This window comes from Phocoena phocoena, chromosome 1, assembly GCF_963924675.1.
Source record: "Phocoena phocoena chromosome 1, mPhoPho1.1, whole genome shotgun sequence".
NCBI lineage: Eukaryota > Metazoa > Chordata > Mammalia > Artiodactyla > Phocoenidae > Phocoena > Phocoena phocoena.
This window is the reverse complement of record NC_089219.1, coordinates 84,159,581-84,182,544: the sequence shown is the minus strand read 5'-3', so window position 1 is coordinate 84,182,544 and position 22,964 is coordinate 84,159,581. Positions and strand designations below refer to the sequence as shown.

Here is a 22,964-nt window from a genome sequence, read left to right as displayed (position 1 = left end):
GAGAGGGAGAGGAGCAGAAGAAAGTAAGAAGACATGCAGGTGGGATGGAAGGAGAGAGGGAAAACACTGTTTTTCACCACCATCCACAGTTATTACTTAGATGGGTAAAGAAGAAAAGACACTGAGGACCAAAAATTATAATGACAGCAGGTGGAGTGGAAAGAGTCGGGGAAGGATTAGGAAGAATATTAGGAGATAATATGGATCGGGCTTGCTTCCAGACTAGGAACAGTCTAGGGTGACTCCAGGTTTCTGACTTGGATGACTAAGTCAATGGTGATCCCAGTGATTCATACTGGAAGCTTTCTGTGGTGGTGGTCATGGAGGAAAGGGAGGTTAGGCAAAGAGTAGGGTATTGGTTTTATGCATGTTGGGTTTTAGGCATACTTGATTGTATGTGTGTGTAATCCTCCCCAACCCCATAGAGAGAACTCTGTCTTTGGTCATTTAGCACTTCTTCCTCCTCCAGCTTTTCTAAAGGGACTTGGAGCTTTTGATTAAGTCCCCTGGGAGTTGATTGTGCAGAGTTAGGTACTAAGCACATGCAGTGTAAACTCAAGGCATTAGCAGGTATAATTCACATTTGGAAAGAGGAGAGAGGGCTACTTTCAGGTAGAGAAAGAAAGAAAAAAAAGAGGATGGGAGCAAAGGATCCATCCCCCTATATGGTACTGGTTTGGTGACTTTTAGGAGTTGAGAGTCAGAAGTGTGAGCTTTTGGGAAAGCTACAGGGTCCAGGAGATACTCTGAGTTCAAGAGGAATGAAGAGACTTTTAAGAAGTGCTGCTGTAACAAACTGGACCTTTGTTGACATCCTTGGAAAAACTCCAATAAGGATTTACATGTTGTACCGTTGCTGGGACTCTACGTGGAGACTGGGTCGTGGGCTGACCCCTGGGTTTTATCTTGGTTGCAAATGTAATTCTTTCAGGCATGTGAACACTGTATTTAATAAATATTAACTCTGGAAATTTAGGAGTTCAAAAACTTAATTTTAGAAAAGTTGTCCTCCATCCCAATGTTATTCTGGCTCCCCTTCTACTTGTAAACTTTTCCTTTATTGTATCTACTCTTCCTTCTCTTACTTCTCAATTCTAGACATTCAACTTTACACCTTTTAAACACCATCTTTTCTCATGGCTTCAAATGTAACCTCTATCTGATCATTTCAAAATGCCTCTCTACCTCTTAATACATTTCCACTCAGATGCTCTGTTTGTCCTCTAATGCGGCATCTCCAAAGCAAACTCATCATCTTCCCACCTATTCTTCCTAATCCTCATCTTTTTTCATTCTTCTAAGTCCAATGTAGAAAATATCTTAAACTTGTCTTTTTTTCTCTATCTCTAATTTCTTATTACCAGTTTCACTTTTTCTACCCTCAAAAACCTTTATTCCATCATATCTACTCTATCATGACAGCCTAATTTGGGCTCCTATTTATTTCCTGGACTAATGAAATTACACCAGTCATTCACACAACTAAGAGCTGTATGCTAACCTTCTAACCCAAGCTTTTGCTTTTCCTCTTACCATCTATCCCACAAATACCCAAAACTAGAATTACTCAGTGTTATTTTCAGAATGTCTTTCTCCACTAGAATACATTCTCACTGTCCACTGGTCAAGTTCAATCAGCTTTCCCTGGCATTCAACACCCTCTCTATCCACTATCCTCCTAAGACATACTCTTTGATCCTACAAGTCTATGAAGTTTCTCTTTCACATGGCATGTTTATTCCACTTTTCAAAACCTTATGTTCACGCCTTTCTCCCTTCTCCCTTTCTCATCCACTTCTTTAAAAAAATCCTAAAACATTTAAGAATGTGTCCCAATTTCTCTTTGAAGCCTTGCATGACAAACATCAATCAATAATAGGTCTCAAAACGTGATTCATGGGCCCCTGAGACTTTTGAGGGAGTCTACAAGGGAAAACTATTTTCATAATGATACTAAAATATTATCTGCCTTTCTCATTGTGCTGACTTCTATTCTGATGGTGTAAAGTACTGATGGATAAGACCATTGGCATCTTAGCACAAATCATAGCAGTGGTACAAAATGGTACTAGTCGCCATTGTAATCTATGCCACATATTTGCAGTTAAAAACAAAAAAAGAGGGGTTGAGTGGAGAAGTTTCACTTAAGAATGACCTGGATGAAGCAGTAAGAATGATTAATTATATTAAATCATGTATTTTGAGTACATGTCTTTTTTTTTTTTTTTTTTTTTTTTTTTTTCGCGGTACGTGGGCCTCTCACTGTTGTGGCCTCTCCCGTTGCGGAGCACAGGCTCCGGACGCGCAGGCTCAGTGGCCATGGCTCACGGGCCTAGCCGCTCCGCGGCATGTGGGATCTTCCCGGACCGGGGCACGAACCCGTGTCCCCTTTATCGGCAGGCGGACTCTCAACCACTGCGCCACCAGGGAAGCCCTGAGTACATGTCTTTTTAATATTCTGTGATAAAATGGGAAGTACGCACAAAGCACAGTTGTCTGGAAGAAAAACTCTTGGATAGCCTCTGAAGAGTTAAAAACTTTTCTGATGAGGTCAGTAATGGGTTTTTAAAAAAATATTATCTAATAAATGTATCAGCATTTATCATAAGACCTACATAACTCAGTGAACCAATATTTTCTAAATGACCAAGGCATGATGACACAAAATTAGGTATGAATAAAAGATTCAAAGTACAAGACAGACCAATGGATTTGAATATAACAGTGTATCAAAAGTCCACTGATATGGTTTCAGATTCCACATTTAACTAATCTTTAAGAAACTACCTCTTGGTATATTTTGGTATAGTATTAAAGCAGGATATCAACAATTATTTGAAAAGGCTACTAAAATACTCCTTTACCTACTACACTGTTAACCCTGAGAGTTAGATTTTTTTGTATGCTTCAACCAAAATAACATTTCACAACAGACTGAAAACAGAAACAAACCTGAGAATCCAGCTGAATTCTATCATGCTAGACATTAAAAAGTTTTGCAAAAAATGTACAACACCGTTCCCATGAAAAATTTTTCATTTTGGCAATGTAGTTTATTTTTCACAAAAATTACATTAACATGAAATATTATTGTTAATAGTAAATGACCTAATAAATATTTGTAAATGTTTCAGTTTTAATTTCCAATCTGGTAAATATCCATAGCTATCAGCCTATAGGAAGTAAGAGTTCATTGAGGTCCTCAATAATTTATGAGATCAACAAGTCTGAGAATGGCTGTTTTAAGCCATTAATAACAGCACTTTTCTTCTTGCCCTTTTTCACACAATGTCTTATTTTACTAGCTCATTATTTTGTATTATTAAGTCCTATTTTCTCAAACATAGACACGACACCAGACACTCTAGTGAAGCTCCCTGAGGCAGCGACTGGAACATTTAGGTACTGGGAAGGTATTCAATAAATACTGAAGGAACATATTAAGGAACATAGGTACAAGTTTTTATAAGGTATTTAACCTTAACAGCAATTCAAAAATATGTCCTCATAACAGTTAAGGGCATTTAGGCAAAAAAGAAGTTACCACCATTAAATTACTTTTTACAAAAAGAAACCTGAGGCACGGGTATAACTCAGCAGCTGAAAATTAACTGAAGCCCAGGTGTCTAACCTTTGTACCCCACCACATGCATCCCATGTGTCTTCTTAAATTATACAAAGCTCTAAAATAGAGAGAACATAAAAATATCACAAAGTAAAGAAAACAATTAAACTATGGAAAACTCTAACAGTACTTAAGTAGCTGTGCTAAATTTTGTCATAATCTCCTTGCTGTTCCATTATACCATTTCTTGCTCATATTCCAACCCCATTTCTCAATTTCTTAATTTACAAAAGACTCGAAGCTTTAAAATAAAGGTATAGCATAGCTTTTTACTACAAAATTAAAGAATAAGTTAAACTCTCTAATATTATGGTTTTTCAAAAAGAGCTTCAAACAGAAACAAACCAAAGTTCCTTTAAGTGTCAAGGTTAATTTTCTCCTGCTTCAAAATCTCAAATCTGAATCATCTTCAAGAGACAGACATTGCTAAAGCTTAACTGATCACCTCTTGGGACTCATTCATTCAAAAGCAATGAAATGGCTACTATGTGCCAGACAGTGTGTGGATGCTGAACCATGCAAAGTTCAACCAACCTAATGAAACGCAGAGATAAATAAGAAACAGGAAAAAGAGAAAGAGAACTTTACAATAATTTATTAATCATAATGGTATAACTGTGTGTCACTATTATGGAAGCACGGGTGAGAGACACCCAGCCCAGCCTGGAAGAGGTGGGGTTTCATGATGGAAATGACCCTTGGGCTGAGTCATGAAGGATGAGCAAGGAGCCAGGAGGCCTTTCTAGCACAGGGACAAGTTGGGGTGAGAGGCGATTTCTGAGGAGGAATATGGCAGAAAGAGAGAAGATAGCTCTACTTGGAGAGCTTTCTGCATCACATTACAGAGCCCATATTGTACACTGGAAGCAGCAGGTGCCACTGAGAGGATCTAACCAGGAGGCTGCGTGTTCATTTTTGTGTTTTAGAGAGATCGCCGTGGAAGATAATAATACAGGAGAGGATGAAAGGGGAATAGGACTGGAGGCAGGCAGACTGCCTAGAGCAGGGATTAGCAAACTTCTTCCATAAAGAGCCAGAGAGTAACACAAAGTAAGGGGTTTTGGAAGCTCTACCATCTCTGTGGCAACTAATCCACTCTGTTATTGTGTGAAAGCAGTCGTGGTAAACAAATATGCATGGCTGTGCCCCAATAAAGCTTTATTTGTAGAAACAGGCAGCAGGTTTGGCCTTCAAGCCTTGGTTTGCCAACCCCAGTCTAGAATAGTTCTTTTCTGTCCAAAAGAACTTTCTGCAATAATGAAATGGTCTATAGATGTTCTACCCAATTCAGTAGACACATGGGGCTAGGAAGCACTGGAAATGTTACCAGTTAGACTGAGGAATTAAATTCTTAATTTTATTTAAATTGAATTAAATTAAATGTAAATAGTCACATGTGGCTTGTGGCTACTCTACTGGACAGTACAGGGTTAGAGGCTGATGCAGGAGCCCAGGCAAGAGATGATGAACTAGGGCACTGACAGCAGAGATGATTCCCACATGTTGAGCAGAGTTAACCAAGAGAACGGCCAGGCCACATGCTGAACAGGAGCATGTAAGAGAATACAGAGGGAAATATGTTGCATTCTATTTTAGACATGTTGATTCTGATGTGCCACCTGGGAGGAGAAAACACTTGACTATAATACAAAGAAGTAGGTAATATTAAATATGCTCTTTTTATAGAGAAAGCAACTGTAGTACAGGAATGTTACGTAACTTAGCCAAGGTCAGAGCAAGTAAGCGGCAAGGTTAAATTGCAGCTTGAGCTTATATGATTCTAAAATTCATGCATAGTCCATTACACCACATTGAGCAAATGGGTAATAGCTGAAACCCTGAAAGCACAACCCACTCAGGGAGAAGCACAGAGAAGATCGGTGGGCCCAGAAGAGAGCCCTGGGGAACACCAGCATCTAAGGAACTGTCTCCGACAAAGAAGACTGGGAGGCGATGGTCAGAGAACTACAAGAACCAGGTGAGTGCAGGGTCACGAAAGCAAGGGGAGTTATGGCATTACAAGAAGGAGGTGGCAGTCCTCAGAGAGATACAATAAGATAGGCACCGAAGAGAGTTCACTGGATTTTGCATCTGGAAGTCAATGGTACCTCTAATGAAATCGTTCCAGCAAAATGACAGACGAGGAAACCTAATTTTGATGGGTTAAAGAACAAAAAAGATACTGCAAAGTAGATAAAGCAAACATAAACTATGCCATTTCTAGTGCTGAGTAAATTTTAGCATATTGAATGTACACTACATTTAACACTTACTGCATATGTACTGAATGCAAGCACTATGCCAGCTGCTTTACACACATATGTAAACATAACATATAACCACATAGAATCTTCACAATAAACTGTAAGGCCTATAGGTATCATTATCCCTGTTTTACAGGTAAGAAAACTGAGGCTCAGGAAGATTAAATAATCTTCCACTCACGCACAATGGTAAGTGGGGGAGCTTGAATTTAAATCCAGGTCTTCTGCCTTCAGAGAACATTCTCTTTGCTCTCTATATTTTCACATCATCGGAGTCTTTAAAAATTGCAAAAGAACTCTTATTTAAAAAATTTTAAACGGCCAAGCCTAAGGAACTTAGTATCTTCTTGAAGAAATAAAATTATAACATATGAAACACCAGCAAGCAATATAAAACAGTACATAAGTACCTGGGAAAGCAGCAGATCTGTAATCTAATCTCTCCTGTTTGGAGGTGGAAGGACCATCCCTTCCACCTTTGGCAAGAAAAAAGGGTGATGAGGGTAATTGCTTGGTAAGCATACTAATGGTGTTTGTAGTAGGAGAGTCTTCATCTATGGAATGCTTTTAGGATATACCTAGTCTAGTATTGCTTATGATAAATGAACCTAGAATGTATGGATTTATGGGGTCTGACCCCTGTCCCAGGAAAGTTATATAAGCTATGTAACTATCTGAGTATTAAATGGAGATGGCTTCATAACCAAGAGAGCTCCTTCCGTGTCAGCAATATGAACTATACATATCACTTAGAGACCTCATAGGTAACCTCATTCCAGAGAATGCCCAGTGCAAAAAACACCCAGGGAGCCATGCTGATGGTCCTGAACATCTCCTTGCTTTGCCAGTATCTCGTGATTACTTGTATTCTTGAGATTATTAGTAAGGATTGATACAGGGTAAGCTCCCTAACTCACATGAGTCTGATTTGACTCCCAATTCTCTGGGTTATCTCTGTACTAAGTTACAAAAGGCTACATGTAATTGTGGGAGCCTTCCCTGGGTTTGGGATTTTGACCTAAGACTTGAAAGATAGGTAAATTTTTCGAAGATGGAGGGAAAATAGAGGATGGGAATAAAGGAAGAAAAGTGATAAAAATCCACAGGTGTGTGAGACAGCAAGGGTGCAAAACTAACTCTAATGAGTGGTAAGAAATAAGGCTGGAGACATGGCGCACATCACAGAGAGCTTTGAAAGTTCAGAGAAGAATCTAAAGAGGATGCAGTGTTTAGTAAGAAAGTAAGGTACTGAAAGTGGAACACAAGAAAGATGACTTTGGTAGCACTGTGAGGAAAGGACTGAGGAGTGGGTGAATGTGGAATTCGAATTAGGAAGTCAGTTGGAAAGCTATCGCAGTAATCAACCATGGAGATCCCGAAGGCCCTAAACTGGGACCATGGATGTGGAAGGAAAGGAGCAGCTAAACATTTCACAGAAAAAATGTCAGCAGACCCTGTCAAATGACAAGACAAGGGTAATAAAGGATAATAATAAACCCATTGTCAAAAATGAGCAACTACCTCCCTCCAGGAGGTGGAGCTTAATTTCTCTCCCCTCACCCCCTTTGAGAGTGGGCTATACTTCATGCCTTGCTTTCAAAGAGAGTAAAGAAAAGGAAAAACTTCACAGTGGAGAAACCTGGCAAACACCACCTCAACCACATGATGAAAGTTCACATCCCCAGTGATGTCACATGGATATCATGTAGCCCCTGATATGTGATGAGAAGGGCACTTCACCTCTACAGGATTCCTTCCGAAAACCTATAACCTCCGTCCAGTTATGAGAAAAACAGGCAACTCCAGACTGCAGGACATTCTACAGAATAACTGGACAGTATCCCTTAACACTGTCAGGGTCATGAAAAACAAGGAAAGACTAAGAATCTGTTACAGACGAGGGGAGACTGGGGAGGCGTGACAACTAAATGCAATATGGCAGCCTAGACTGAACCGAAGAACAAAAAGAAGATACTAATGGAAAAACTCCCGAAATCCAACAAAGTCTGAAGTTCACTTAATAGTAAAGTATCGATGCTGGTTTCTTAGCTTTGACAAATGTTCCATGATAATGTAAGATATTAATAGGGGAAACTAGGTGAAGGGTATATGGGAGTTTCTGTGGTATCTTTGTAACTTTCCTGCAAATCTAAAATGAAAAGATTATTTTAAAAGAGGGACTAAGATAATGTTGGTGTCAGAATTTGGGAACAGGAGGAAGTTGGTGTCAGGAATATTAACTGGACCCAAGATAAGTCCAGTAAAACAAAGTATCATCATACCACAAAGAGAGCTGGGTTCAAGAGCCAGGACCACCACCTTCTAGCTCGGGAATCTTGGATAAGATTCCCTAACCTTTCCAAGGCTCAGTTTCCTCGTTTGTACAATGGTGATAATTCATATCACATACTCTTTTTTTTTTTTTTTTTTTTTTGCAGTACGCGGGCCTCTCACTGTTGTGGCCTCTCCCGTGGTGGAGCACAGGCTCCAGATGCGCAGGCTCGGCGGCCATGGCTCACGGGCCCAGCCGCCCCGCGGCATGTGGGATCTTCCCGGACCGGGGCACGAACCCGTGTCTCCTGCATCAGCAGGCGGACTCTCAACCACTGTGCCACCAGGGAAGCCCATACTCTCATTTTTATATTTAGGATCTTGGGGGAAAATTTCCCCAAACCAAACAGCCCAAGTTTAAAATAATTAATGATATCAGTTACCTACCGCTGATTCACAAAAGGGCTGGAAAGTTCTGCAAGCAGGCGAAAATTCCCAATGTATCCCAGCACTCCATCCCTCTGGGTGATAAAACATAAAACATAATGTCAAAAACATAATGGCAGGGAAAACATTCTTATCAAAATTTCCAAACATCGAAGAAACATTCAATAGCTTCTCAGCATAAAATAATGATCAATATAAACACAAACCAAGTCTGCTAAATGGATTTTCTTCTCCGTGAAAACTTAGAAATGTCATTAGAATTCTACAGCATTTTTTTTTTTTTTTTTTTTTTTTTTTTTTTTTTTTTTTTTTTTTTTTATGCGTTACGCGGGCCTCTCACTGTCGTGGCCTCTCCCGTTGCGGAGGACAGGCTCCGGACGCGCAGGCTCAGCGGCCATGGCTCACGGGCCCAGCCGCTCCGCGGCATGTGGGATCCCCCCAGACCGGGGCACGAACCCGCGTCCCCTGCATCGGCAGGCGGACTCCCAACCACCGCGCCACCAGGGAAGCCCCTACAGCATTTTTTAAAGACAACGTATTGTATACTTATGTTCACTTACGTATACCATATTCACTTAGAAAAACAGATTTCAAGCAGTTGTCTCACGCTAAACTAATGAATTCTGCACACAGCCATTAGTAACAGCATTCTCAAATTACCGCAGAAATAATGATTAAAGTAGTGTGAATTTAGGAAGTTGAGAACTTTTATAACAATTAAGTATCAAATAGGAACGTAGTTTAATATCCATTAGGAGCAAAAAATCTCAAGAGTGTATTTCACTTCCTAAGTCACAATATATAAGCCTGTGAGCAGATACACATTTGTCAAACATAACAACACATGTTAAACCATATCTGTCATATTTGACCTGAAAAATGTATCTGTCAATCAGAAGATACTATAGCTAAAACACACACTTTGGGGACCCTTCTGAATTTAGAAACATAATGCCTAGTACTTTCCACTAATAATCGGAAAAGTATAGTACATAAGCATTAGAAAGAAAACCGAAAGTATACATTCCAAAAATTTTACGTAATTTTAAGTGTTACTAGGTAAATGGAGTCATTCTAGCACTTCCAATTAAATCGTGATTACACACCAAAAGAACCTGCCCTCAAAACATCAGATATACCAGAACTTCAGAAATACTTTTCCTACTGTTTATACCACACTGCCTTCCAAATGGGAAAAATATAAAGCAATAATGAAAAAAATCATATTGAATGGACTTTTTATTTGAAGATTCTCAGTTCTTCTCTATGTCAATTATTTTAGGGATTAAAAACTGAGAGCTGGACTGCAAGAGTTAGCTTTCCAAAATGAATCTAAAACTTTTTATAATCTCAAACTCACTGTCCTTAGTGAAACTGAAATGGGTGATGAGGAAGAAGAGGAGGACAGCAGAGAGACAAAGACAGTGGCCAAGACGAGCACTGTACACAGAGGTGGTGGGAGAGGAGGATGCTCAACATTTCAGAGTCAACCAGACACAGCCACAGTAGTCCAAAGCCACATGACAATACACGGGAAATAACTACGCACGTGCGTTATCACTTTAACACAGAAATACGTGTAAATTTGAATTTACATATTATTCTGTACTATTTACTTTTGTTACAATAAATGCATTTATTTAAACAACAGGACCAGTTAATGGTGGCAATTAGTAATTAATAGTGGGACTAAACAAATAAAATTGTGGAAAAATATAATATTTTTATAATGTTTCTTTCTGGCCTTTTACTTTTCTTTGTTAGATATTTAAACGTAGTAGGTTACATTATTTTTTTTTATGTCTTTGAGAAGCATAAATGTAAGACTTTTAAAAAGGAGAATGTAAATACAATAGGACTAAACAGTTATTACCTGTATTTAATAAAAAAATAATAATGATATCTTTCTATCCATGACACAGTAGGATATTTTTACTCCTTATTTCCTTTTCCAATAATACTTTTCTGAAATGCCTGCGGCCTTTAGGATAGCCTTATTTTTTTGCAGAAGTGAAACAACTACAGTTAAATGTAAAATTCACTTTCACTTGTAACTCTGCTCTTAGAGGCCCACATTACTGTTATCAGTCCAGTATGATGATCTCAAGCTAAGTATTTTCTCAACAAAGGTGTTTAAGCATAAAATACATAAAATTTTACTTACTAGCAATAGCAGGCTTTTAGAATTATAAGAATTAAGTTTCCAGCTCTCTAAGAGTATCTATCCACTTTGTATCTACAGGCTTGCTCTGGTAGATCAGCTGTTTGTAAGGTCATTTGTATGTATAAATTCATCGTACATGCCATCTATTTCTAAAATATCTATCATTATAAGACGCTCTAGAGTACCCTAGATGGATTCCAATAAGTTACAATTTTAGTTTAAAAAAAAAGTACTATTTAAGTAGCTACCCTTTTCTGGTAACATTTTTGTGTTTTGTTTTGTTTTTTTAATTAATTTATTTTATTTATTTAATTTTTTTTGCTGCATCGGGTCTTCATTGCTGCGCGCGGGCTTTCTCTAGTTGCGGCGAGCGGGGGCTACGCTTCGTTGTGGCACGTGGGCATATCTCGTTGCAGTGGCTTCTCTTGTTGCAGAGCATGGGCTCTAGGCACGCAGGCTTCAGTAGTTGTGGCACACGGGCTCAGTAGTTGTGGCTCGCAGGCTCTAGAGCACAGGCTCAGTAGTTGTGGCACATGGGCTTAGTTGCTCCACAGCATGTGGGATCTTCCTGGACCAGGGCTCAAACCTGTGTCTCCTGCATTGGCAGGTGGATTCTCAACCACTGCGCCACAGGGGAAGCCCCCATTTTTGAGTTGTGAAGCAGTTTTATTTCCAAAAAATGAGCCATTATTTCACTGTATGAGTTTTTGTCACAATCTGCACATAACATCAAGCAATGCAGGTTCCGAGAGTTCATCCTTTTCTAGCTCCTCGTGGCCTCTTCAATGATCATCAGTTTTGGAGAACCAGTCCATAAATATCTGTTTCGCTGCAGATATTCTATTTGGACAATTCATTATAATTAAGCAATTAAGTTTGGGGAGTCAGGGATAGTTAATGAATGATCATGGGCCTGGGGTGTGCAGGCCAGGATTTGAACCCTAGCTCTCCTAAGTGACCTTGGGCAAAGCTGACCAAAACCTCAGTTTCTCCATTTGTAAAACAGGCAGAATACCATCTTTATGACAGAATTGATGTGAGAATAAGACAAAATGCAGGGGCTTCCCTGGCGGCACAGTGGTTAAGAATCCGCCTGCCAATGCAGGAGACACGAGTTTGAGCCCTGGTCTGGGAAGATCCCATATGCCGTGGAGCAACTAAGCCCGTGCGCCACAACTACTGAGCCTGTGCTCTAGAGCCCGTGAGCCACAACTACTGAAGCCCGCACACCTAGAGCCCGTGCTCGGCAACAAAAGAAGCCACCACAATGTGAAGCCCGTGCAACCGCAGCAATGAAGACCCAATGCAGCCAAAAGTAAATAAATAAATAGATTTTCTTTTAATTTAAAAAGACAAAATGCACACTAATGGCAAACAGGAAAAATACTAAAACAGAAAAGGCACTCTAAAAAAAATTAAGTTAAAAGTGAAATTGAACCAGGTAATTTTTCTTACTATAGCTATAAAGAAGATTAAATAAGTTTGAACAAGTCCTAAAAGGACCTATTCCTTCTTTCCTAGACAGAAGCCTCCACCTCTAGTCACTGATCCCTGAGCCTTGGATGACTACACAGGACTAAGGGCCACACCTGAAATAATGATGATGAATGGATGATAAGAAAGACAGATCACCATCACCATTAGTAAGGACTAAATGTAGGTTCACTACTGCTACTTTACTGTAAAAGATCAATCATATTGATAATCACTCCTCCAAAAGGAGTTAACGTTACTTTCTAATTGCTGCAGAAAAAAATCCAGGTGGAAAAGGAAAATAAATACTTCTAAGAGAAGACTCACCTGTTTTATTTACCCAATAGGTTATATCAACCTTTTACCTCACTTTGCACAACTATACTGCACCCAACCCAAACTTAATTCTTCACCACAAGTTTATGCTCATGACCATCACAGCACGGTAGAGTTAAAATGGCCTCTGAAGATTGCCTATTTCAATTACCCACAGATATTTTAAATCCCTTCTACAAAAGCTCTTCCAGGTTGCCCCCCAGTGTGGACAACTCCATGGTGAGTAGAGTAGCATCTCCTAAAGCAGCTTTCCAAAAGTTCCAGAACTACACTGTACCCTCTTTTTATTTTTTATTTTTTTTGCGGTACGCGGGCCTCTCACTGTTGTGGCCTCTCTCGTTGCGGAGCACAGGCTCTGGATGCGCAGGCTCAGCGGCCATGGCTCACGGGCCCAGCCGCTCCGCGGCATGTGGGATTCTCCCAGACCAGGGCACGAACCTGCGTCCCCTGCATCGGCAGGCGGACTCTCAACCACTGCGCCACCAGGGAAGCCCTACTGTACCCTCTTTGACGTCCACCTGCCAGTCCTACTCCTGATCCTGGCTAGCCAAAATCTCTTTTTCATATGACAACCCTTCAAATATTTAATGACTGTCCAAGTACATGTCTATCTTCTTTCCAGATACCGTTTCCAATTTGCTCAGAAAATTCTGGCCCACCCTCTTCAAAGTTTCTGAGCCCTATGAACTGCCAGTATTCATAAAACAAAAACAAACAGATCCAACAACAAAAACCAATGAATCTCTTGATGAAAAGAACCATTTACACATAATAATCTCTACACGTTAACCAGTTAAATCACATACGCACATACATCTCTTTGAGGGGACAGGGTAACCTTCCTAAAGAGAATTTTAGTAGAACATGTCACTACCCTTAAAAATGTACATACCACTTGCCCAGAAATCCCACAAAATTAGTCTTTGAAAATAATTATGTATAGGCACAAATATGAAAACATAAGAATGTTTCCTCAAGTTGTACACAATAGTGAAACTGAGAACAAACACACAATAGGGAATTGATTAAATATGATTATATATCCATATGCCATCAACAGAGATAATGATAGAACCAAATGGCCTGAAAATAAAAACATTTTCAGAACTTGCTGAAGACTTAGAGAGTAAACCTCCTTTACCCTCTTTCTTAGACAATTATTTGAGGATATGCTGCAGCACGTGTCAGTAAACCAAGACATATGGGATGCAGGAAACAGTGACCCCAAACCAGGGGAGTAATGGCAGGAAGCCTGGGACATCAAGTAGCAGACCTAGAGAGCAGGAGAATGGAGAGCTCCAGGGGCAGGTATCTGGAGGAAAGACGACTGCAGAGATGGGATGCTATCCTCCAAGATATGGAACAACTCAAATATAAGACAAAGGCGTATGTTACAAGAAAAAAAGGAAGGCGATTAGAAACTCGAAGCAAAAATTAGACAGGAAATGTAATCCTGGTTGTGCAGTGAACTATTTTAATACAGTCATAATAAACACTTTATTTTCTCTGTGTAGGATCAACTGTATATAAAGGAAAACAATATGATTATAGAATAAAAGGCAAATATTTTAAAATCTTGGTGATACAAGAATACAAGAACAAATGACAGAAACTGGGAAGCACAGTGGGAGTGACAGAAGTGGATAGAAGGACAGAAGCACAGACATCTTCACCTTAAAGGATCCAGAGGTGCCACAAACCAGAAATAAAAGTGTTTAAAGTTTCCAAAGGAACGGAGAGAGAAAATCAAATTACTTTAACTACATGGGAAAAAAGGCAAGGAAAACAGAAGTGTGAGTGTTAAATTCTTACCCATCATGGCAAGAAGATAATTAACATGTCTAACATTGACAAATCAAGAGGTGGCTGACAGTCACCTAAGTGACCACCATCAGTTCCTTCCCTTCCTCATATCAAGAGGTGGAGTCTTACTTTCCTCCCCTTGAATCTGGGCTGCCTCAGTGACTCACTTGACCAGCAGAATGCAGTGGAAGTGAAGTTCTGGGTCTTCTGAAGCTAGGTCATAAGAAGCCATGCAACTTCCTCCTGGGTCCGTTGGAACACTCACTCTTGAGATGCTCTCTCTCTGAACACCATAGCCAGGCTATGAGAAGCTCAAGCCACATGGAGGGGCCACATACAGGAGCTCTAGGCAACGAGCCTGCTGATGTCCGAGCAGGAAGCCAGCATCAACTACCAGCTACTTAAATGAGCCCCTTTCAACCCAGTTGACCCTTTAGATGATCCAGTCCCAACAGCTACCTAACAGCACCCACATGAGACCTTGTGCAAGGACCACCAAGCCTTCTTCCTTCTTCTTTTCTTTTTCTTTTTTTCAATATAATTAAGATCTCACGAGTCAATGGGTTTCACTGGCCAAAGTCAGTATTCTAACTGATGATCAAAATGTCACATTTTTAACCAAAGTGAGAGCCATCACGTTGGTTCCTGTGTCTTTTTGACAAGACCCTTTTAGCCTTTGATAGGTTCCTTGCTTTCTGACACAAGATTACCAGAGTTGTTTTGTTGTATGCAATACTTCAATATGTAAAACAAATTTAAAATTTTTGGTTTTGATCCCATTTTTGTAATATATATTCATACCCAGAATGCTAGTTTTTTACTTATGCGTATATACAAGTAGGATACACTCCTAAATGTAAATGGTAATTAAGCAAATATAAATAGTTGTCTCTGGGTTGTGGGACTGGGACATTGTTTTTTCTTTTTTGCTTGTCAATATATTCTAATCTTCAAATAACAATGAATGACCTAATTAATTTTTTCAAATACCCTCTGCTTGTACATTACTTATCATAGCTTTTTAACTTACAGTGTTGCTGGAAGGGGCCTTAACCACTGTTTTCCAAATGTATTCTTTTGTGGTTTTCTTTCTACCCTTCTGAAATTCTCCTCTGCTTCTTTTACAGGACCAACCTTCTTTCTGGTCCCTGACCCTGACCGCCCTCCCCCAACAAGACACACCTTATTTCTAATGGCACATGGGCCCTTCTCCCCTGGAATAACCATGTATCACCACAAACCTCACAACATCTACAACCATATTCCTGCCCAAACTCTTTCTCCCATTTCCTTCAGGGTCGCACATTTCTCTAGTGCCCTGGGTCACCTTGCCTTCTTCTTTCCCTTCCTTCTCTGAAATCCAAAATTAGTCACCATGACCTATTGACTACAAAATGGCTTTTAGTTTAGTTTCTTCCTCACTAATAAAACCACCAAAGTTACGTTCTTCATAATCTATCATCTACATTATTCCAATAACCTCCTCAAAGAGATCTTCTCCCACGCAGCTTTCTTTTTCCTATGTTATCACCACCAGATTTATTCTACTAATATGCCAACTGCATCAAGTTATCTTTTGGCCAAAGGTTCTACAACAATTCTGTGAAAAGTAAAACGCAAGCCTGATGAGTTAGAATGTTCACTCCATCAGGCAGCCCCATCTGACTCATCCAAACGTACAACCACCGCTGAGCCCACATGAATCCCGTAGGCTGACAACCCAAGTCCTTCCTACCACCCATGAAGATCTGACCTCTTCTCCTCATGTTTTCCAACCTAGAAAGGCTTCCCTACTCTTTTCTGCTGATCTAAACATGCTTTTATCTTTTGTTTTGGAAGACTAAGTCTCATCTACCTCAAAAGCTCTCTTGGAAAATTTTAAAGAAACACAAATATATATATATATATATGAAAATTCCCGAACAATTTATATAAACTGCAAGAATATACATAAGTATTGTCAGTAGTTATCTCTGGAGACTCAGACCTAGAAAACGTTATACTTACTAAGCCCTGTATGTCTACAAACTCAGAATTTTTTTATAAACATGCATATTCAGACAAAAAAATGGAAATTAACACATTCATCTTTCCATTTTCTAAATTGCTATAGCATTACAGAGTTGTCACTGGGTGATGTGTTACTTGAATTTTTAAAGATAGTTTCCCATAGTTAAATCTCGGAACCTGCGGGACTGAATTAGGTAGCTATCGTATTCTTAATTCCTTACCTCTCCCCACCACCACCTCCTCAGTTCAAAACCACTGCGAGCCAGTGAACTGTGTCAGTAGCCTGGCTTCCATAGTCTCTGATCCTGCTCATCAATGACTCTCGACCTGTTTAATCCGGTTCACCCATGAGAGTCAGCATCACGTGTGGCACAGGCTTCCACAGGCACAGGTGGCCATTAGATAAGATTCAGGTTATGTATAATCCCTTGTTACCTTATCCTTACCCCACCAACAAAACCTACTAAAATACAAGTGAGATAGACACTAATAAGAGGACAGGTTTAATTCAGCTCTAATAAATTATACATTTTGATACTTTACTGTTAGTAAATTATGGCAAAACTCACAACTGACTCTGGTCAATGTGGTGTTTCCACTTCTGCCATCTATCTTTAAGGAGATTTGCCTATAGTAAAATTCATACTGGCCATGGCCTCTGCATGACTCTATGAGGGAAAACAAAATAAGATTTGTCTGATCCCTTCCAGAGCTTAAAAGAAAATTTTCCTTTCAGCCAGTGATTATGAAAATCTGGATTTTCTTATCACAGGACATTTAATTTCCTAACAGCCAAGAGTGGCTAGGGTCAGGAATTTAGAAGGTGAGGGAGAAAGATAAAGAAAATTATTATGCACTTACTACTGCTAGCATGATACTAAATACCGTGCCACTATCAATGGCTTGGAGTGGGATGGGCACACTTTCCCACCACTAGGGCTATGTAATTGGTGTGAGGTAAGTTATGGGCACTGGGGTTTATATAAAAATGTGACTATGTTCTACTGTAGCAATTATGAGGTACTTTTTCTAGGCTATTTAGACTGACCCGTAATCTAAGGACATTTCCACGGGAAACCCTTTCAGAGCACCATGAATCTAGAAATGAGATTTGGGAACAAAATCCACCCTATATTTAATTACTCTTTGCCTAACTTTAATCATTCAAGGTTTTTGATTATTTACTTATAAGACAGAGTTGAAGGTTTGAGCTAACACACAGGACCGGATTGGATTGCCCAATCTGGCTCATGTGAAACAGTGATCTTACCTAGAATTAAGCTTTACTAACTACTACAAGGATAGAGGCTATCAGATAATTCAGAGGAAGTAGAGAGAGGCTTGGGACGTGAAGGGCAGTTGGCAAGCCAGGTCCTTCCTGTGTTGAACAAGCAGCACTGGCCCAGAAGATGTGAAGGCTCTACTAGGTGAGGTTCACCAAGTTCCTCACATGCAGTGAGAGTTTATCTTATAAAACATCTCCATTTTATACCTCCAAACAACTGTACAGACTACATGACATTCTCCAAAGAGCCAGGCCTCACAGAGCCTGGGTTCTCTTTACTATAGGGAATCCTTAGCCAGGAACAGGCTAAGAGCATTCCAGAGTTAAGACCTCTTTCTCCTAACAAATGTCGGTACATACCCTATTCACCCAAAGGTCCTGTCAACAAGGAGATTAGAGCTGGGTCACTTGCCTTCTTTTCTTCCCCTCCCTTTCTCCCAAGGAAGTAAATGGATCTGCAGACCAGCTGCTTTCACCCCTTCCTCCCTGGGTTACTTAAGAACTTGGTGACAAAACGTAGCTTATTCTTAACTTGCCCATTGCCTAGCTCTCCAGTATTAGAACTAAATCCAATCATTTCATCAAAACAGTTGAATCACAGAATCTCAGACTTATAGAACTTTAAAGACGATTTAGTATAAGCTCCGACCTAAAGCTTCCACTTATTATATCTATCTGATTGAAGATATCTTATGGTAAAAAGAACCACTTTAAAAGGCTGTTGTTATAATCTATTCACTGGGAATGTCTCTTTTGTAAAACAGCAGTCTCCCCTACCTTTCTTTACCATCCCCATTGGTCCTAATTCCAATGTCTGAATTAAATCAGAGTGAGTCTACTTCCTCTTCCACTTAACAGTCCTTTCACATTTCCAAGGACATTTCAAAGCCATGTAGTTGTCCTACAACTTATCTTTTCTAAGCTGACCTCTCTGGGTCCTTCAGTTGTTTATCCGAGGGCAATAGCCACCTAACCTAATCTCCCCTCTACAGTTATCTGGCAACTCGCCCCAGAACATATGCAATTTTAGAGACTCCAGATGCTGTGAGTATGGTCTAACTAGGAAACTGTAATTTGTTTGAACTGGATACTGTACCTCCCCTAACAGAGTAAACATTTAAAAACAGCTTTCTTTTATAGCAGATGTGACGTGCTATTGGCACAACTACAATTGTGGTCGTCTGCCACTTCCCAGTCATTCCTCTCTTTTTATACATTGTCAAGTCCAAGTGCAAAACTTGACATTCGTCACTATTCGGTTCCATCTATTTGTTTCAGCTTATTATTCCAGCCTGAAACTTTAAAAAATGTAATACATCATCCAACATATTATTAGTTCCTCTTCCTAACCTTGCTTCAGTTAATTGATAAGCTTGCATATTTTAAACTTTATTTTATTGTGGTAAAACATACATAACACAAAATTTACCCTTTTAACCACTTTTAAGTGTACAGTTCAGTGGCATTAAGTACATTCATGTTGTTGTCCTGCTATATCACCTATCCACCTCCAGAACTTCTTTATATTCCCAACTGAAACTCTTACCCATAAACAGTAACTTCCCAACACCCCCTTCATCCAGCCCCTATCTTATTCTCTGTCTCTAGGAATTTGACTACTTTAGTTACCTCATGTAAGAAGAATCATATGATAAGATTTCTTTTTAAAAAACCTAATTAAGAACAAAATAACGAAGGGGGTGGACATGGCAATCCTCTTCACTGACATCTATTTTATCATCACACATCAAGTCCAATACATGAACTGTTTTCTTTCCTGGTTATTAAAGGGAAATAGGTTTCAAAAAATCAGGCCAGCTTAGAGAAAGAAAGGGACACAACTCTGCTAAGGTAATCCCACTATGCATACCTGAGGAGATGCTCTGTGCCCACAAAAGAGCATGAAGCAGTAAACACAGAAGCAGGAAGAAGGAGAAGAATTCCTCCTTACCGAAACTGAGGAAGGCCTTAGAGGAGGTTTGTTATGTTCGTGAAATATGGGAAAGAAATGCTCACATCAGGTATTCTATATTAAAAATGAAATACTGAAACAAATTCCAAAACCAAAATCACACATACCTGTATGGAATATGTATGTACCTTTACATATACACACACATAGAACACATATTTTATGAAAAAAAACTGAGCACTTAATATTTTTACCATGGCTAATCCCTCAGTTAGTAGTAAAAGTAATAAACTAACTGTATCATAGTGCTTTTATATAGATTTGTATAAGTGAGCTATGGAAATACTAATAAAACAATTTCTAAGACTTACTTCTGCTAGTCTATCATTCGTTACTGTATAAGAAAGCTATCAATCTTTTATTTCAGTAGGAAAAAAGTTATCTAACATATTATACAACTTCTAAAAATATTTTTGATTTAAATTCTTAAGATGTCTTATTATATATAAATTTAGTGGGAAATAGAAATCACAAAGACCTTACTAGTGAATCTTGCTTTAGTGAGTTATATTAAGTGCCTATTTTTAATACCTACCTAGTCTACAGAAAAGTTAATTTTTGAAATTTTCTTATCTTAAAATGTTGCTGTAACAGCCACTATAGTTACCTAAAATTTTTCTTTAAGGCTATCTTAATGGGAGAAAAAAAGGAAATACGTTATTTAAGTGTAACTGAGAACATGCAACACTATTTAACTCACCTTAAAACAGTAGTTTTTCTTTTTTAACACTGTTAATGATAAAATGTTAGTGAGTCATGGCATTTGTTTCACAGCACTGTGGAAATTTTTGTTTAGACTAAACATAAGACCAGTATTTTTCTACTTCTTGTCTCCTGACGTAAATTACAACTTTACCTTAACTTACATAACGAATCTCATTTTTCAGTACCACTTCATACACAATTGTTTGCAAAATGTTTTTAAAACATAGATAACTGGGGTAAAATATTAAACAAAAATCAAAAATCTTCACCTTCAAAGTATCACACCTAATACTAATACCCTTAAATAAATGTAACAAGGGGCATTTGAAACCAAATTTTTTTCTTAAATTGCAGCAGAATGGTTTAATGATTAGACCCTAGGGTAATGGAAAGATGCAGAAGAGTTGGCAAAGTACGCAGAGACTCAGTGATTTTCTTGTCAAGTTTAAAAGTTTTCCAAATATACTATAGCTCAGTATCTAAAGATGTGGTTTGATTGGGGAGAGGAGGTGATTCACAAGGAATGCAAGAGAAAACTAACGTTATCCAAGAAGTCAGAAAGGGAGAACAAAAGAGGATGGTTTATCCCTAAACATAGAACATTAAAGCCTAAATGTGTCACTTCCTTTATGATAAGAGATTAACCTGTCATATTTTCCCTGATAATGAGTATCCTGCCCAAGGGATGAAAGCTGAATATCGAGAAAAAAGCTGTAGGATTTTTACCTTTCTATGTAGGCAGAAGAGAAGATTTCTTAAGCTCTAAATTATTCCATGAGATAATTTTAAAACTCCAGTAAATATATTAGAGAGAGGATCAAGACATTATATAACTTATTTACAACCTACAATACCCTAAGTTCAAAAGACTCTTACTTAAAAAAAAAAAGAAACAACAAAAAAAAAGGGCTTCCCTGGTGGCGCAGTGGTTGAGAGTCCGCCTGCCAATGCAGGGGACACGGGTTCGTGCCCCGGTCCGGGAGGATCCCACATGCCGCGGAGCGGCTGGGCCCGTGCTGGGCCCGTGAGCCATGGTCGCTGAGCCTGCGCGTCCGGAGCCTGTGCCCCGCAACGGGAGAGGCCACAACAGTGAGAGGCCTGCATACCGCAAAAAAATTTTTAAAAAAAGACTTACTTTTGTTACGTCAGATAAGGTAAAGTTGTTATTTACATTCAACTATTCAGTAGGGCGTACATTTAAAACCTACAGGTAATTAGCCTCTATTCTTCACTTTAAGTTTTAATTAGTTCCAGTTAGAAAATCTTTTAAGAAAAAAAGCTTACTACAAACAGCTTAAATAGTTGCAGAAGTATCAAGTCGAAGTGCTTTCCAAATGTCAGTTCTCATTGCATAAGGGATAAGAATTTCATAAAAGTTTATACAAAATAATAATAGTAGTAGTACTTGCTGTCGGTATTTTGTTAGCCTTACTTAAAATGCACAAAGTAACCTGGGAATTCATTGCATGGGAAAAAATTTTCTTATATTCAAATAGTAAATGTAAGATCTATAAATGACATAGGATCTCTACATCTATAAATATTTATTTCATCAATTTTGTTTCTATTTTGTTTCCCTATGAATAGATTCACTTTAATTAGATAATTTTCTTTCATACCATTCATTTATTTCATACAATAGAACAAAGGAAGACATATCAAAAAAGCCACCATCTCTTGAAAAAATTGCAGTTGATTTTCTTATCAACTTTACTAAATAAAGTTAATTTCTTTTTTAAAAATCCAGCATTCACTTCACTAACATTTTATAAAGGCATAAAAGTCCAAAGAGAAAAACAGTATTCCTCCCACATAATGAAATATTCAACTTGCCATTCCATGCACAGCAGCCATTTGCCAAGCCTGTGACTTCAGTGGCCGAGAGAGAACAGCAGTTCATACTAGTCACATTTACAAATGCATGTAAATGACCTGTTATCTTTCACCAGCTTATATTCTTTTCATAGCACAACGATTATTTGTGACTCATGTTTAGAGACTATACTTCTAACCTGCAGCAGGATATTAAACTCACACGAGTACCTACACATATTCTTCCCTGAGTCAACCAATATTTTGTTAGTCAGTTTCCACGTCTCTTTAGCAAAAGTGTTCAGGAAACAAAGGGCATGTGTTGCAACTATCTAAGACCTGTAAAAGGTAGAAGTCTATATGTTATAACTACCTATAATTATAATGTATTAAAATCTAAAAAGGAAGACAAGGAGATAAACAGTAGGAAATGCCAGTAAAAACAGCCTATTGCTTCAGAAGAATAAAGTGATTATGGATCCCTACTGGGATCCTATAAATACCTACTTATTTACAACATTAAAACCAGCATAGTTTTTAAAACATTTACATTAATTATTTAGACTTATAACTTTAAATGGGTGATATAAAGAGATACTTTGATGTATCTTATTCTTGCAGAAATAATGTAATCTGATGTCTTATTCACCAGCTATCCTTGTGTGGGGCAATATAAAGAAAAATAGAAGAATATTATTAATACACATTTGTATGAGTTTTTTTAAAAGCCCTCAAAATCGTCACAAATGTCCAGTGATATACAGATTTTAGTAATACCAAATAAGAAAAAAAAAAAG

General features: G+C 38.6%; 1 protein-coding gene across 1 annotated transcript in view; it reads right to left on the bottom strand.

The window, feature by feature from the left end:
- TLCD4 (TLC domain containing 4) overlaps nucleotides 1-22,964 on the bottom strand; it is a 38,729-nt gene that overhangs the window by 6,694 nt on the left and 9,071 nt on the right. The window contains exon 5 of the mRNA XM_065894943.1: nucleotides 8,608-8,681. Within this exon, the coding sequence (XP_065751015.1) occupies nucleotides 8,608-8,681 (74 nt within the window). The remainder of the gene's footprint in view (nucleotides 1-8,607; nucleotides 8,682-22,964) is intronic.